Here is a 15820-nt window from a genome sequence, read left to right on the forward strand (position 1 = left end):
TGTGTGTGAGTGTCGGGATCGGGTGTGTGTGAGTGTATGCGATCGTGTGTGTGAGTGGATGCGATCGTGTGTGTGAGTGTCGCCAGAGGAGGGGACAGAGAGGGGCTGAGGCTGGGGACAGAGAGGGGCTGAGGCTGGGGACAGAGAGGGGCTGAGGCTGGGGACAGAGAGGGGCTGAGGCTGGGGACAGAGAGGGGCTGAGGCTGGGGACAGAGAGGGGCTGAGGCTGGGGACAGAGAGGGGCTGATGCTGGGGGTAGAGAGGCTGATGCTGGGGGTAGAGAGGCTGATGCTGGTGCAGCATGGGGGATGGATTACAATGGGGGGTGCGCAGCATGGGGGATGGAGCACGTTTGGGAGTGCACAGCATGGGGAATGGAGCACGTTTGGGAGTGCGCAGCATGGCGGATGGAGCACGTTTGGGAGTGCACAGCATGGGGAATGGAGCACGTTTGGGAGTGCGCAGCATGGCGGATGGAGCACGTTTGGGAGTGCGCAGCATGGCGGATGGAGCACGTTTGGGAGTGCGCAGCATGGCGGATGGAGCACGTTTGGGAGTGCGCAGCATGGCGGATGGAGCACGTTTGGGAGTGCGCAGCATGGCGGATGGAGCACGTTTGGGAGTGCGCAGCATGGCGGATGGAGCACGTTTGGGAGTGCGCAGCATGGCGGATGGAGCACGTTTGGGAGTGCGCAGCATGGCGGATGGAGCACGTTTGGGAGTGCGCAGCATGGCGGATGGAGCACGTTTGGGAGTGCGCAGCATGGCGGATGGAGCACGTTTGGGAGTGCGCAGCATGGCGGATGGAGCACGTTTGGGAGTGCGCAGCATGGCGGATGGAGCACGTTTGGGAGTGCGCAGCATGGCGGATGGAGCACGTTTGGGAGTGCGCAGCATGGCGGATGGAGCACGTTTGGGAGTGCGAAGCATGGCGGATGGAGCACGTTTGGGAGTGCGCAGCCTGGCGGATGGAGCACGTTTGGGAGTGCGCAGCATGGCGGATGGAGCAAGTTTGGGAGTGCGCAGCATGGCGGATGGAGCACGTTTGGGAGTGCGCAGCATGGCGGATGGTGCACGTTTGGGAGTGCGCAGCATGGCGGATGGTGCACGTTTGGGAGTGCGCAGCATGGCGGATGGAGCACGATGGGAAGTGCACAACACACCACACACACACACACACACTGGGAACCACAAACAACTGCCCTACACAGACACCTACACACACAGACAACGCTGCACACACACAACACCCAACACACAAACACCGCGGCACACACAAATATACGCACATACCGCACAACACACACATTGCACAAAACATACCTCCCCCCAAAACACACCACACACACACAAACCGCGCAACACACAACGCTACAGACACACAGCGCTCCACAAACAACGCAACACACATACAACACCGCTCTCACCCCCGTCACACCCAGACAACACCCAGAACATGTACAGCGCCTACACAAACACTTGGTAACTACACACAACATATATATATATATAACAAAAATCATACATGAACTACACAATACGTAAATTCTAGAATACCCGATGCGTAGAATCGGGCCACCTTCTAGTATATATATATATATATATATGTGTGAGATGGCCCTTACCTGCAGCCATAGGGGGCGCTATATATATATGTGTGTGTGTGTATATAACGTGTGTGTCTGAGGACAGGAGGACAGTCTGCGCATATCCGTCCATACTCAGACTATGGCACATGGATGTGTGAAACTTTCCTAACAGGTTCCAGGGATCCTGGGATCCAGTCTGATTGCCATATCTGGAGTCTGGAAAGAATTTTCTTTGCGGGCCTCGGGAAAGTATAGCCCCTCCATAACTCGCATTTACTTTCGTGGCAGGTGCAGACCACCCGTGGCAACATGTTAATATAAGGGAAGGCAAGAAACATTAAGCAGTAAAACCTTTATGGATGGATCCTGACAGTTGATCTCTATGCGCTGGCGTTTCAGTGAAGGTGACAGGTCGTCCTCCGTGACTTCATGATTCTCCAGAACGACTGTAAGACAAGAAGAAATGAGAAGATGAAAGGATTATCAGGACAGAAGTTTATTGTCCCGGACAGGCAGCGTGTATGATGACACAGGACGGGCGGGGGGTGGCGTGCGATAAGACATTCTTCTGGCTCTAGACGAGGCCGGTCCTGGCTATGAGTGATCAATGAGTAAACAGTATACAAAACCTAGAAAGAAGAAATGATTCCCGCATCTGCTCAAAATCCCAGCGTCTGTTGTTTCCCTCAAGCGACCGCACATCTGGCCCCCGGCCCCCAAGCAGATTTACAACAAGACAATGCGATCAGATAGTCAGTAACCGCACGGTGCGATCAGATAGTCAGTAACCGCACGGTGCGATCAGATAGTCAGTAACCGCACGGTGGGATCAGATAGTCAGTAACCGCACGGTGTGATCAGATAGTCAGTAACCGCACGGTGCGATCAGATAGTCAGTAACCGCACGGTGGGATCAGATAGTCAGTAACCGCACGGTGAGATCAGATAGTCAGTAACCGCACGGTGAGATCAGATAGTCAGTAACTGCACGGTGAGATCAGATAGTCAGTAACCGCACGGTGAGATCAGATAGTCAGTAACTGCACGGTGAGATCAGATAGTCAGTAACCGCACGATGAGATCAGATAGTCAGTAACCGCACGGTGAGATCAGATAGTCAGTAACTGCACGGTGAGATCAGATAGTCAGTAACCGCACGGTGAGATCAGATAGTCAGTAACCGCACGGTGCGATCAGATAGTCAGTAACCGCATGGTGAGATCAGATAGTCAGTAACCGCACGGTGAGATCAGATAGTCAGTAACCGCACGGTGAGATCAGATAGTCAGTAACCGCATGGTGAGATCAGATAGTCAGTAACCGCACGGTGAGATCAGATAGTCAGTAACCGCACGGTGAGGTCAGATAGTCAGTAACCGCACGGTGAGATCAGATAGTCAGTAACCGCACGGTGAGATCAGATAGTCAGTAACCGCACGGTGAGATCAGATAGTCAGTAACCGCACGGTGAGATCAGATAGTCAGTAACCGCACGGTGAGATCAGATAGTCAGTAACCGCACGGTGAGATCAGATAGTCAGTAACCGCACGGTGGGATCAGATAGTCAGTAACCGCATGGTGAGATCAGATAGTCAGTAACCGCAAACTGGGATCAGATAGTCAGTAACCGCACGGTGAGATCAGATAGTCAGTAACCGCACGGTGACATCAGATAGTCAGTAACCGCACGGTGACATCAGATAGTCAGTAACCGCACGGTGACATCAGATAGTCAGTAACCGCACGGTGAGATCAGATAGTCAGTAACCGCACGGTGAGGTCAGATAGTCAGTAACCGCACGGTGAGATCAGATAGTCAGTAACCGCACGGTGAGATCAGATAGTCAGTAACCGCACGGTGTGATCAGATAGTCAGTAACCGCACGGTGAGATCAGATAGTCAGTAACCGCACGGTGAGATCAGATAGTCAGTAACCGCACGGTGGGATCAGATAGTCAGTAACCGCACGGTGAGATCAGATAGTCAGTAACCGCACGGTGAGATCAGATAGTCAGTAACCGCACGGTGGGATCAGATAGTCAGTAACCGCACGGTGAGATCAGATAGTCAGTAACCGCACGGTGGGATCAGATAGTCAGTAACCGCACGGTGAGATCAGATAGTCAGTAACCGCACAGTGGGATCAGATAGTCAGTAACCGCACGGTGAGATCAGATAGTCAGTAACCGCACGGTGAGATCAGATAGTCAGTAACCGCACGGTGGGATCAGATAGTCAGTAACCGCACGGTGGGGTCAGATAGTCAGTAACCGCACGGTGAGATCAGATAGTCAGTAACCGCACGGTGGGATCAGATAGTCAGTAACCGCACGGTGGGGTCAGATAGTCAGTAACCGCACGGTGAGATCAGATAGTCAGTAACCGCACGGTGCGATCAGATAGTCAGTAACCGCACGGTGGGGTCAGATAGTCAGTAACCGCACGGTGAGATCAGATAGTCAGTAACCGCACGGTGAGATCAGATAGTCAGTAACCGCACGGTGAGATCAGATAGTCAGTAACCGCACGGTGAGATCAGATAGTCAGTAACCGCACGGTGAGATCAGATAGTCAGTAACCGCACGGTGAGATCAGATAGTCAGTAACCGCACGGTGAGATCAGATAGTCAGTAACCGCACGGTGAGATCAGATAGTCAGTAACCGCACGGTGGGATCAGATAGTCAGTATCCGCACGGTGAGATCAGATAGTCAGTAACCGCACGGTGTGATCAGATAGTCAGTAACCGCACGGTGGGATCGGATAGTCAGTAACCGCACGGTGGGATCAGATAGTCAGTAACCGCACGGTGAGATCAGATAGTCAGTAACCGCACGGTGAGATCAGATAGTCCGTAACCGCACGGTGGGATCAGATAGTCAGTAACCGCACGGTGGGGTCAGATAGTCAGTAACCGCACGGTGAGATCAGATAGTCAGTAACCGCACGGTGAGGTCAGATAGTCAGTAACCGCACGGTGAGATCAGATAGTCAGTAACCGCACGGTGAGATCAGATAGTCAGTAACCGCACGGTGAGATCAGATAGTCAGTAACCGCACGGTGAGATCAGATAGTCAGTAACCGCAAACTGGGATCAGATAGTCAGTAACCGCACGGTGAGATCAGATAGTCAGTAACCGCACGGTGACATCAGATAGTCAGTAACCGCACGGTGACATCAGATAGTCAGTAACCGCACGGTGACATCAGATAGTCAGTAACCGCACGGTGCGATCAGATAGTCAGTAACCGCACCGTGGGATCAGATAGTCAGTAACCGCACGGTGGGGTCAGATAGTCAGTAACCGCACGGTGGGATCAGATAGTAACCGCACGGTGTGATCAGATAGTCAGTAACCGCACGATGAGATCAGATAGTCAGTAACCGCACGGTGAGATCAGATAGTCAGTAACCGCACGGTGGGATCAGATAGTCAGTAACCGCAAGGTGGGATCAGATAGTCAGTAACCGCACGGTGGGTTTCAGATAGTCAGTAACCGCACGGTGAGATCAGATAGTCAGTAACCGCACGGTGAGATCAGATAGTCAGTAACCGCACGGTGGGTTTCAGATAGTCATTAACCGCACGGTGAGATCAGATAGTCAGTAACCGCACGGTGGGATCAGATAGTCAGTAACCGCACGGTGAGATCAGATAGTCAGTAACCGCACGGTGAGATCAGATAGTCAGTAACCGCACGGTGAGATCAGATAGTCAGTAACCGCACGGTGGGATCAGATAGTCAGTAACCGCACGGTGAGATCAGATAGTCAGTAACCGCACGGTGGGATCAGATAGTCAGTAACCGCACGGTGAGGTCAGATAGTCAGTAACCGCACGGTGGGATCAGATAGTCAGTAACCGCACGGTGGGGTCAGATAGTCAGTAACCGCACGGTGCGATCAGATAGTCAGTAACCGCACGGTGGGATCAGATAGTCAGTAACCGCACGGTGAGATCAGATAGTCAGTAACCGCACGGTGAGATCAGATAGTCAGTAACCGCACGGTGAGATCAGATAGTCAGTAACCGCACGGTGGGATCAGATAGTCAGTAACCGCACGGTGAGGTCAGATAGTCAGTAACCGCACGGTGGGATCAGATAGTCAGTAACCGCACGGTGGGATCAGATAGTCAGTAACCGCACAGTGGGATCAGATAGTCAGTAACCGCACGGTGAGATCAGATAGTCAGTAACCGCACGGTGAGATCAGATAGTCAGTAACCGCACGGTGGGATCAGATAGTCAGTAACCGCACGGTGGGGTCAGATAGTCAGTAACCGCACGGTGAGATCAGATAGTCAGTAACCGCACGGTGGGATCAGATAGTCAGTAACCGCACGGTGGGGTCAGATAGTCAGTAACCGCACGGTGAGATCAGATAGTCAGTAACCGCACGGTGCGATCAGATAGTCAGTAACCGCACGGTGGGGTCAGATAGTCAGTAACCGCACGGTGAGATCAGATAGTCAGTAACCGCACGGTGAGATCAGATAGTCAGTAACCGCACGGTGAGATCAGATAGTCAGTAACCGCACGGTGAGATCAGATAGTCAGTAACCGCACGGTGAGATCAGATAGTCAGTAACCGCACGGTGAGATCAGATAGTCAGTAACCGCACGGTGAGATCAGATAGTCAGTAACCGCACGGTGAGATCAGATAGTCAGTAACCGCACGGTGGGATCAGATAGTCAGTATCCGCACGGTGAGATCAGATAGTCAGTAACCGCACGGTGTGATCAGATAGTCAGTAACCGCACGGTGGGATCGGATAGTCAGTAACCGCACGGTGGGATCAGATAGTCAGTAACCGCACGGTGAGATCAGATAGTCAGTAACCGCACGGTGAGATCAGATAGTCCGTAACCGCACGGTGGGATCAGATAGTCAGTAACCGCACGGTGGGGTCAGATAGTCAGTAACCGCACGGTGAGATCAGATAGTCAGTAACCGCACGGTGAGGTCAGATAGTCAGTAACCGCACGGTGAGATCAGATAGTCAGTAACCGCACGGTGAGATCAGATAGTCAGTAACCGCACGGTGAGATCAGATAGTCAGTAACCGCACGGTGAGATCAGATAGTCAGTAACCGCAAACTGGGATCAGATAGTCAGTAACCGCACGGTGAGATCAGATAGTCAGTAACCGCACGGTGACATCAGATAGTCAGTAACCGCACGGTGACATCAGATAGTCAGTAACCGCACGGTGACATCAGATAGTCAGTAACCGCACGGTGCGATCAGATAGTCAGTAACCGCACGGTGGGATCAGATAGTCAGTAACCGCACGGTGGGGTCAGATAGTCAGTAACCGCACGGTGGGATCAGATAGTAACCGCACGGTGTGATCAGATAGTCAGTAACCGCACGATGAGATCAGATAGTCAGTAACCGCACGGTGAGATCAGATAGTCAGTAACCGCACGGTGGGATCAGATAGTCAGTAACCGCAAGGTGGGATCAGATAGTCAGTAACCGCACGGTGGGTTTCAGATAGTCAGTAACCGCACGGTGAGATCAGATAGTCAGTAACCGCACGGTGAGATCAGATAGTCAGTAACCGCACGGTGGGTTTCAGATAGTCATTAACCGCACGGTGAGATCAGATAGTCAGTAACCGCACGGTGGGATCAGATAGTCAGTAACCGCACGGTGAGATCAGATAGTCAGTAACCGCACGGTGAGATCAGATAGTCAGTAACCGCACGGTGAGATCAGATAGTCAGTAACCGCACGGTGGGATCAGATAGTCAGTAACCGCACGGTGAGATCAGATAGTCAGTAACCGCACGGTGGGATCAGATAGTCAGTAACCGCACGGTGAGGTCAGATAGTCAGTAACCGCACGGTGGGATCAGATAGTCAGTAACCGCACGGTGGGGTCAGATAGTCAGTAACCGCACGGTGCGATCAGATAGTCAGTAACCGCACGGTGGGATCAGATAGTCAGTAACCGCACGGTGAGATCAGATAGTCAGTAACCGCACGGTGAGATCAGATAGTCAGTAACCGCACGGTGAGATCAGATAGTCAGTAACCGCACGGTGGGATCAGATAGTCAGTAACCGCACGGTGAGGTCAGATAGTCAGTAACCGCACGGTGGGATCAGATAGTCAGTAACCGCACGGTGGGATCAGATAGTCAGTAACCGCACGGTGAGATCAGATAGTCAGTAACCGCACGGTGAGGTCAGATAGTCAGTAACTGTACGGTGACATCAGATAGTCAGTAACCGCACGGTGAGATCAGATAGTCAGTAACCGCACGGTGGGATCAGATAGTCAGTAACCGCACGGTGAGATCAGATAGTCAGTAACCGCACGGTGAGATCAGATAGTCAGTAACCGCACGGTGGGATCAGATAGTCAGTAACCGCACGGTGAGATCAGATAGTCAGTAACCGCACGGTGCGATCAGATAGTCAGTAACCGCACGGTGGGATCAGATAGTCAGTAACCGCACGGTGGGGTCAGATAGTCAGTAACCGCATGGTGGGATCAGATAGTCAGTAACCGCACGGTGGGATCAGATAGTCAGTAACCGCATGGTGGGATCAGATAGTCAGTAACCGCACGGTGAGATCAGATAGTCAGTAACCGCACGGTGCGATCAGATAGTCAGTAACCGCACGGTGGGATCAGATAGTCAGTAACCGCACGGTGGGGTCAGATAGTCAGTAACCGCACGGTGTGATCAGATAGTCAGTAACCGCACGATGAGATCAGATAGTCAGTAACCGCACGATGAGATCAGATAGTCAGTAACCGCACGGTGAGATCAGATAGTCAGTAACCGCACGGTGGGATCAGATAGTCAGTAACCGCAAGGTGGGATCAGATAGTCAGTAACCGCACGGTGGGTTTCAGATAGTCAGTAACCGCACGGTGAGATCAGATAGTCAGTAACCGCACGGTGAGATCAGATAGTCAGTAACCGCACGGTGAGATCAGATAGTCAGTAACCGCACGGTGGGATCAGATAGTCAGTAACCGCACGGTGAGGTCAGATAGTCAGTAACCGCACGGTGGGATCAGATAGTCAGTAACCGCACGGTGGGATCAGATAGTCAGTAACCGCACGGTGAGATCAGATAGTCAGTAACCGCACGGTGGGATCAGATAGTCAGTAACCGCACGGTGAGATCAGATAGTCAGTAACCGCACGGTGAGATCAGATAGTCAGTAACCGCACGGTGGGATCAGATAGTCAGTAACCGCACGGTGAGATCAGATAGTCAGTAACCGCACGGTGCGATCAGATAGTCAGTAACCGCACGGTGGGATCAGATAGTCAGTAACCGCACGGTGGGGTCAGATAGTCAGTAACCGCATGGTGGGATCAGATAGTCAGTAACCGCACGGTGGGATCAGATAGTCAGTAACCGCATGGTGGGATCAGATAGTCAGTAACCGCACGGTGAGATCAGATAGTCAGTAACCGCACGGTGCGATCAGATAGTCAGTAACCGCACGGTGGGATCAGATAGTCAGTAACCGCACGGTGGGGTCAGATAGTCAGTAACCGCACGGTGGGATCAGATAGTAACCGCACGGTGTGATCAGATAGTCAGTAACCGCACGATGAGATCAGATAGTCAGTAACCGCACGATGAGATCAGATAGTCAGTAACCGCACGGTGAGATCAGATAGTCAGTAACCGCACGGTGGGATCAGATAGTCAGTAACCGCAAGGTGGGATCAGATAGTCAGTAACCGCACGGTGGGTTTCAGATAGTCAGTAACTGCACGGTGAGATCAGATAGTCAGTAACCGCACGGTGAGATCAGATAGTCAGTAACCGCACGGTGGGTTTCAGATAGTCATTAACCGCACGGTGAGATCAGATAGTCAGTAACCGCATGGTGAGGTCAGATAGTCAGTAACCGCACGGGTGAGATCAGATAGTCAGTAACCGCACGGTGGGATCAGATAGTCAGTAACCGCACGGTGAGATCAGATAGTCAGTAACCGCACGGTGAGATCAGATAGTCAGTAACCGCACGGTGAGATCAGATAGTCAGTAACCGCACGGTGAGATCAGATAGTCAGTAACCGCACGGTGAGATCAGATAGTCAGTAACCGCACGGTGGGATCAGATAGTCAGTAACCGCACGGTGGGATCAGATAGTCAGTAACCGCACGGTGAGGTCAGATAGTCAGTAACCGCACGGTGGGATCAGATAGTCAGTAACCGCACGGTGGGATCAGATAGTCAGTAACCGCACGGTGAGATCAGATAGTCAGTAACCGCACGGTGAGATCAGATAGTCAGTAACCGCACGGTGAGATCAGATAGTCAGTAACCGCACGGTGGTATCAGATAGTCAGTAACCGCACGGTGGGATCAGATAGTCAGTAACCGCACGGTGAGGTCAGATAGTCAGTAACCGCACGGTGGGATCAGATAGTCAGTAACTGCACGGTGGGATCAGATAGTCAGTAACCGCACGGTGGGATCAGATAGTCAGTAACCGCACGGTGGGATCAGATAGTCAGTAACCGCACGGTGAGATCAGATAGTCAGTAACCGCACGGTGAGATCAGATAGTCAGTAACCGCACGGTGGGATCAGATAGTCAGTAACCGCACGGTGAGATCAGATAGTCAGTAACCGCACGGTGAGATCAGATAGTCAGTAACCGCACGGTGAGATCAGATAGTCAGTAACCGCATGGTGGATTTTCTCCAACTGAACACGAGCAATTTGTGAAAAAAGTAAAGCGGTATATGAATGTGGTAGATGGGGAAGACGGTTACCCGCAAAAACGCACCGGGTACAGATGCAAAAAAAAGCGGTTTATTGAGAATTTTCTTCCATCATGGTTTCCTAAAATAATTTTTTTTTAACTGTTGAATATATTAGTCACCTAAAGACACCAACTGTGTCATCGCCATTAATCATGGATACCCCCAAAATCGGGGCGGGGGGGGGATTGCACCGCTCCCCCTATAACCTGCCGCCTCCTACAGCTGCGGGAACAGATAATGCGGATTTGGAAATGGCTGCTTGAGAAGGAGATAAGCGCTTGCATCACAAATCTTTAAGACATCTTAAAAGCAGGCAGGGAAATGAGACAAGGCCGTTACGTGGTGCGCGGATCCGTGGCGCAGACGAGTGACTTTAATTAACTTACAAATAAACTGAAAGTTAAAAAACAAAGTCTCTTTATTGGCCAATAAACATCAATGTGAACAAGGGTTTATGGGCCAATAGACGTAAACTAAGAGAATCATAACAAGTTATATCTCGGTGCTACATTCACGAGCCGGCCGCCCGCGCTCACACAAGGTATTAAAAGAAAATAAACCCGGGATGTAGTTTATTTAATATGGAACAACGACCGAGAACGTTCACAAATAATAGAACAAGTATTCTTCCTGTCCGGATTACATTACCAGCCTTGAAGGTTTGCCTAGGACATTACTGGACTGCACGCAGTGCTCTGCTCTGTACAATCCCCCCGCAGCCGTGCCCACCCGTCCATCAGCGGCCAGAAATCAATGAATGGGATGTATCAGAGCGTGGTCCTTCATGTCACTCAGTCCCATGCCAATCAGGCATGCAAGACGACGTGGATATGCAATAATAAATAAGGTAGGCAAAAAAATCGTCAAAAATTTGGAACAGAATTTCACTACAAAGAGTGAAAAAGCTGCAACAAATCCACAGCATTCAGTTCGGTGCTGATTACACGGCACAATTCTTCAGTTCCTGGGATTGATAAATGGCGGCTCACACGGTCACATGATGAACACAGCAAGACAAGTGTTATGTACCGTATTTTTCGAATTAAAGACACACATTTACTCCCAAAACTTTGGGAGGAAAATGAGGGGTCCGTCTTAAAATCTGAATGTAGCTTACCAGAGGGTGGTGGAGAGGGCTCACAGGAGGCAGGGCACTGCTGTGTGCTGTGCTGCGGGCACTGCTCTTTGTGGCTCTGTGCGGTGCTGCTCTGTGTGGTGGGTGAGCGGAACCGCTCTGTGCGGCGGGCCATTCTGAAGATGTTGTCAGTAAGGGCTTCAAATAATGGCGGCCATATTCGGCAGGTGCGCAGATGGAGTTGTCGGACAAGCTCTCATCTGCTAATGCGCCAACTCCAGCTGCATTTCTTTATAGCCCGCACGGCCAACATATTCAGAATGACCAGTGCCTCACTGCCTGCAGCGAACACCAGCACAGAGCAGAGCCCGCCGCCCCAGCACAGAGCAGAGCCCGTCGCCCCAGCACAGAGCAGAGCCCGCCGCCGCAGCACAGAGCAGAGCCCGCAGCCCCAGCACAGAGCAGAGCCCGCTGCCCCAGGACAGAGCAGAGCCCGCCGCCCCAGCACAGAGCAGATCCCGCCGCCCCAGCACAGAGCAGAGCCCGCCGCCCCAGCACAGAGCAGAGCCCGCCGCCCCAGCACAGAGCAGAGCCCGCCGCCCCAGCACAGAGCAGAGCCCGCCGCCCCAGCACAGAGCAGAGCCCGCCGCCCCAGGACAGAGCAGAGCCCGCAGCCCCAGCACAGAGCAGAGCCCGCAGCCCCAGCACAGAGCAGAGCCCGCCGCCCCAGCACAGAGCAGAGCCCGCCGCCCCAGCACAGAGCAGAGCCCGCCGCCCCAGCACAGAGCAGAGCCCGCCGCCCCAGCACAGAGCAGAGCCCGCCGCCCCAGGACAGAGCAGAGCCCGCAGCCCCAGCACAGAGCAGAGCCCGCCGCCCCAGCACAGAGCAGAGCCCGCCGCCCCAGCACAGAGCAGAGCCCGCCGCCCCAGCACAGAGCAGAGCCCGCTGCCCCAGCACAGAGCAGAGCCCGCTTCCACAGCACAGAGCAGAGCCCGCCGCCCCAGCACAGAGCAGAGCCCGCCGCCCCAGCACAGAGCAGAGCCCGCCGCCCCAGCACAGAGCAGAGCCCGCTGCCCCAGCACAGAGCAGCGCCCGCTGCCCCAGCACAGAGCAGCGCCCGCTGCCCCAGCACAGCGCTGCAGCCTGCATCTGGGCACCCTTCTGAACCGCCCGCAGCATCACCGTACTCCAGCACCACCCCTGTCTCCTGTGACCCCCACTCCAACACTGCTGCCACTCCAACGGATTATAAAGCGGACCCCATATTTTTTTACCTCTAAATTTGGGGTGCATCTTATGATCCGATGCATCTTATAAAATGAAAAATACGGTCTTTTAGGCTTCCCCCAGCATCTCTCCCTCTCTTGTTCTGTAGGATCATAGAGACCGTGATACGATTCACAGTCTGTATTTGTCCCTCTGTTCAGAGGTGATAACTCACCGGGGTGATGGTCCGGCTGCAGGTCTTCCACCGCTATCTGGACCACTTCCTCCAGGTCCTGTCCGGACATCATTTATAAGCCGCACTTTGCTTTCACGCAGCGCAGAGGTCTCAGCGATTCTGTAAGAAGAAGAAAAAATAATACAAATATTTAAATAATATTTTGTTTGCAATAAATGAAACATCTATGAATATTCACAATACAGATCGGATTCCATGTGGATTTAAAGAAACACGATACATTATATCTACACAATGATTAATCTGTGGATGAAAGATGACAATCTCCCGATAACATAAAATCGCAATTTGAACTAAGAAGATGAGCACGTATTACTTCTGGGGGCTACAAACCCTTGAAGACTCCTATAACGTTTGCCTGCTGCGATGATCGTGCACTTGCTGAAAAAGTTTCCAAATCAGCCGCAATTTCCTACAGGAGAGCGACCGCGTGTTATTTCATTATTAGACCACATTTAGACAGATGCACAAATTTGCGCCTGTTTTTACAGATTTTGGTCCGGAAAGTGACCAGATTAGTGAATGATGTGATTTTATCCATGTGGGGGGAAAAAACCCCATTCATGTTGACAAATCTTATACAAAAGAAAACTTGGCCGATCATGCTCCCTCGACTCCCCCAAATACAGGCACCTTGAGATAATGGGTTTTCAATGACCAATATTTTTTAATTCTACATTGATAGTTTGCATAAAGGGAGAACCATGTACAGAACGGTCCACTGGTAACAAGGGTGCAAGTGTTCAGGATACTGACTGCACCACGGATGCCGCCACTATGTGATGTTACTAGATTGGAGTACACATGAGCTCGATATATGTCACTGTATAATTATCCGGCTCTTTATATTTACCCACCGAGTCAAGAATCCGAAGATAAAATTACTTTTGATAAAACGAACTAGAGGCCAATTGGTTACTGGCAACATCAAGTGAGCGGCACCGGGAGATAAGGCGGAAGAACGAGGAGAGCTGGCCCTGAGGATTATGCAAGGCCCTCTTCCGCTGCGGGAGGCCCTCTTCCGCGTAGAGAGAGACTCCTCCACGTAGAGAGAGAGACTCTTCTGCAGAGAGAGAGACTCTTCCACGTAGCGAGAAGCTTCCACAGAGAGAGACTCCTGCACGTAGAGAGATGCTTCCACGTAGAGAGAGACTCCTCCACGTAGAGAGAGAAACTCCTCTGCGTAGAGAAAGAGACTCCTCCGCGTAGAGAGAGAGACTCTTCTGCAGAAAGAGAGAGACTCTTCCACATAGCGAGAAGCTTCCACGTAGAGAGAGAGACTCCTCCACGTAGAGAGAGACTCCTGCACGTAGCGAGACGCTTCCACGTAGAGAGATGCTTCCATGTAGAGAGAGAGACTCCTCCACGGAGAGAGACGCTTGCACGTAGAGAGAGAGAGACGCTTCCACGTAGAGAGATGCTTCCACGTAGAGAGAGACGCTTCCACGTAGAGAGAGAGACTCCTCCACGTAGAGAGACGCTTCCACGTAGAGAGATGCTTCCACGTAGAGAGATGCTTCCACGTAGAGAGATGCTTCCACGTAGAGAGACGCTTCCACGTAGAGAGACGCTTCCACGTAGAGAGACGCTTCCACGTAGAGAGACTCCTCCACGTAGAGAGAGAGACTCCTCCACGTAGAGAGACGCTTGCACGTAGAGAGACGCTTCCACGTAGAGAGAGAGACTCCTCCACGTAGAGAGACTGCTCCACGTAGAGAGACGCTTCCACGTAGAGAGATGCTTCCACGTAGAGAGAGACTCCTCCACGTAGAGAGAGACTCCTCCACGTAGAGAGAGAGACTCCTCCACATAGAGAGAGAGACTCCTCCACATAGAGAGAGACTCCTCCACGTAGAGAGAGAGACTCCTCCACGTAGAGAGACGCTTCCACGTAGAGACGCTTGCACGTAGAGAGACTCCTCCACGTAGAGAGACGCTTCCACGTAGAGAGATGCTTCCACGTAGAGAGACGCTTCCACGTAGAGAGACGCTTCCACGTAGAGAGACGCTTCCACGTAGAGACTCCTCTACGTAGAGAGACGCTTCCACGTAGAGAGATGCTTCCACGTAGAGAGATGCTTCCACGTAGAGAGACGCTTCCACGTAGAGATGCTTCCACGTAGAGAGACTCCTCCACGTAGAGAGACTCCTCCACGTAGAGAGACTCCTCCACGTAGAGAGACGCTTGCACGTAGAGAGAGACTCCTCCACGTAGAGAGACGCTTCCACGTAGAGAGAGACTCCTCCACGTAGAGAGACGCTTCCACGTAGAGAGATGCTTCCACGTAGAGAGAGAGACTCCTCCACGTAGAGAGAGAGACTCCTCCACATAGAGAGAGACTCCTCCACATAGAGAGAGACTCCTCCACGTAGAGAGAGAGACTCCTCCACGTAGAGAGACGCTTCCACGTAGAGAGACGCTTCCACGTAGAGAGACGCTTCCACGTAGAGAGAGACTCCTCCACGTAGAGACGCTTCCACGTAGAGAGAGACTCCTCCACGTAGAGAGAGAGACTCCTCGCGTAGAGAAAGAGACTCTTCCACGTAGCGAGAAGCTTCCACGTAGAGACGCTTCTACGTAGAGAGACTCCTCCACGTAGAGAGACGCTTGAACGTAGAGAGAGAGACTCCTCCACGTAGAGACTCCTCCACGTAGAGAGAGAGACTCCTGCACGTAGAGAGACGCTTCCACGTAGAGAGATGCTTCTACGTAGAGAGAGACTCCACCACGTAGAGAGACGCTTCCACGTAGAGAGACGCTTCCACGTAGAGACTCCTCCACGTAGAGACTCCTCCACGTAGAGACTCCTCCACGTAGATTTTATCCATGTGGGGGGAAAAAACCCCATTCATGTTGACAAATCTTATACAAAAGAAAACTTGGCCGATCATGCTCCCTCGACTCCCCCAAATACAGGCACCTTGAGATAAT

The 15820-nt window shown here is 52.2% G+C and overlaps 1 protein-coding gene across 1 annotated transcript in view; it reads right to left on the minus strand.

Moving 5' to 3' along the window:
• Positions 1–15820, minus strand: part of BANP (BTG3 associated nuclear protein) — a 469223-nt gene that overhangs the window by 369899 nt on the left and 83504 nt on the right. The window contains exons 2-3 of the mRNA XM_075326225.1: positions 12868–12987; positions 1941–2035 (exon numbers count right to left, since the gene is read on the minus strand). Of these exons, the coding sequence (XP_075182340.1) occupies positions 1941–2035; positions 12868–12940 (168 nt within the window). The 5' untranslated portion in view covers positions 12941–12987. The remainder of the gene's footprint in view (positions 1–1940; positions 2036–12867; positions 12988–15820) is intronic.

The sequence above is a fragment of the Anomaloglossus baeobatrachus genome, chromosome 10 (assembly GCF_048569485.1).
Source record: "Anomaloglossus baeobatrachus isolate aAnoBae1 chromosome 10, aAnoBae1.hap1, whole genome shotgun sequence".
In the NCBI taxonomy this organism is placed as follows: Eukaryota; Metazoa; Chordata; class Amphibia; order Anura; family Aromobatidae; genus Anomaloglossus; species Anomaloglossus baeobatrachus.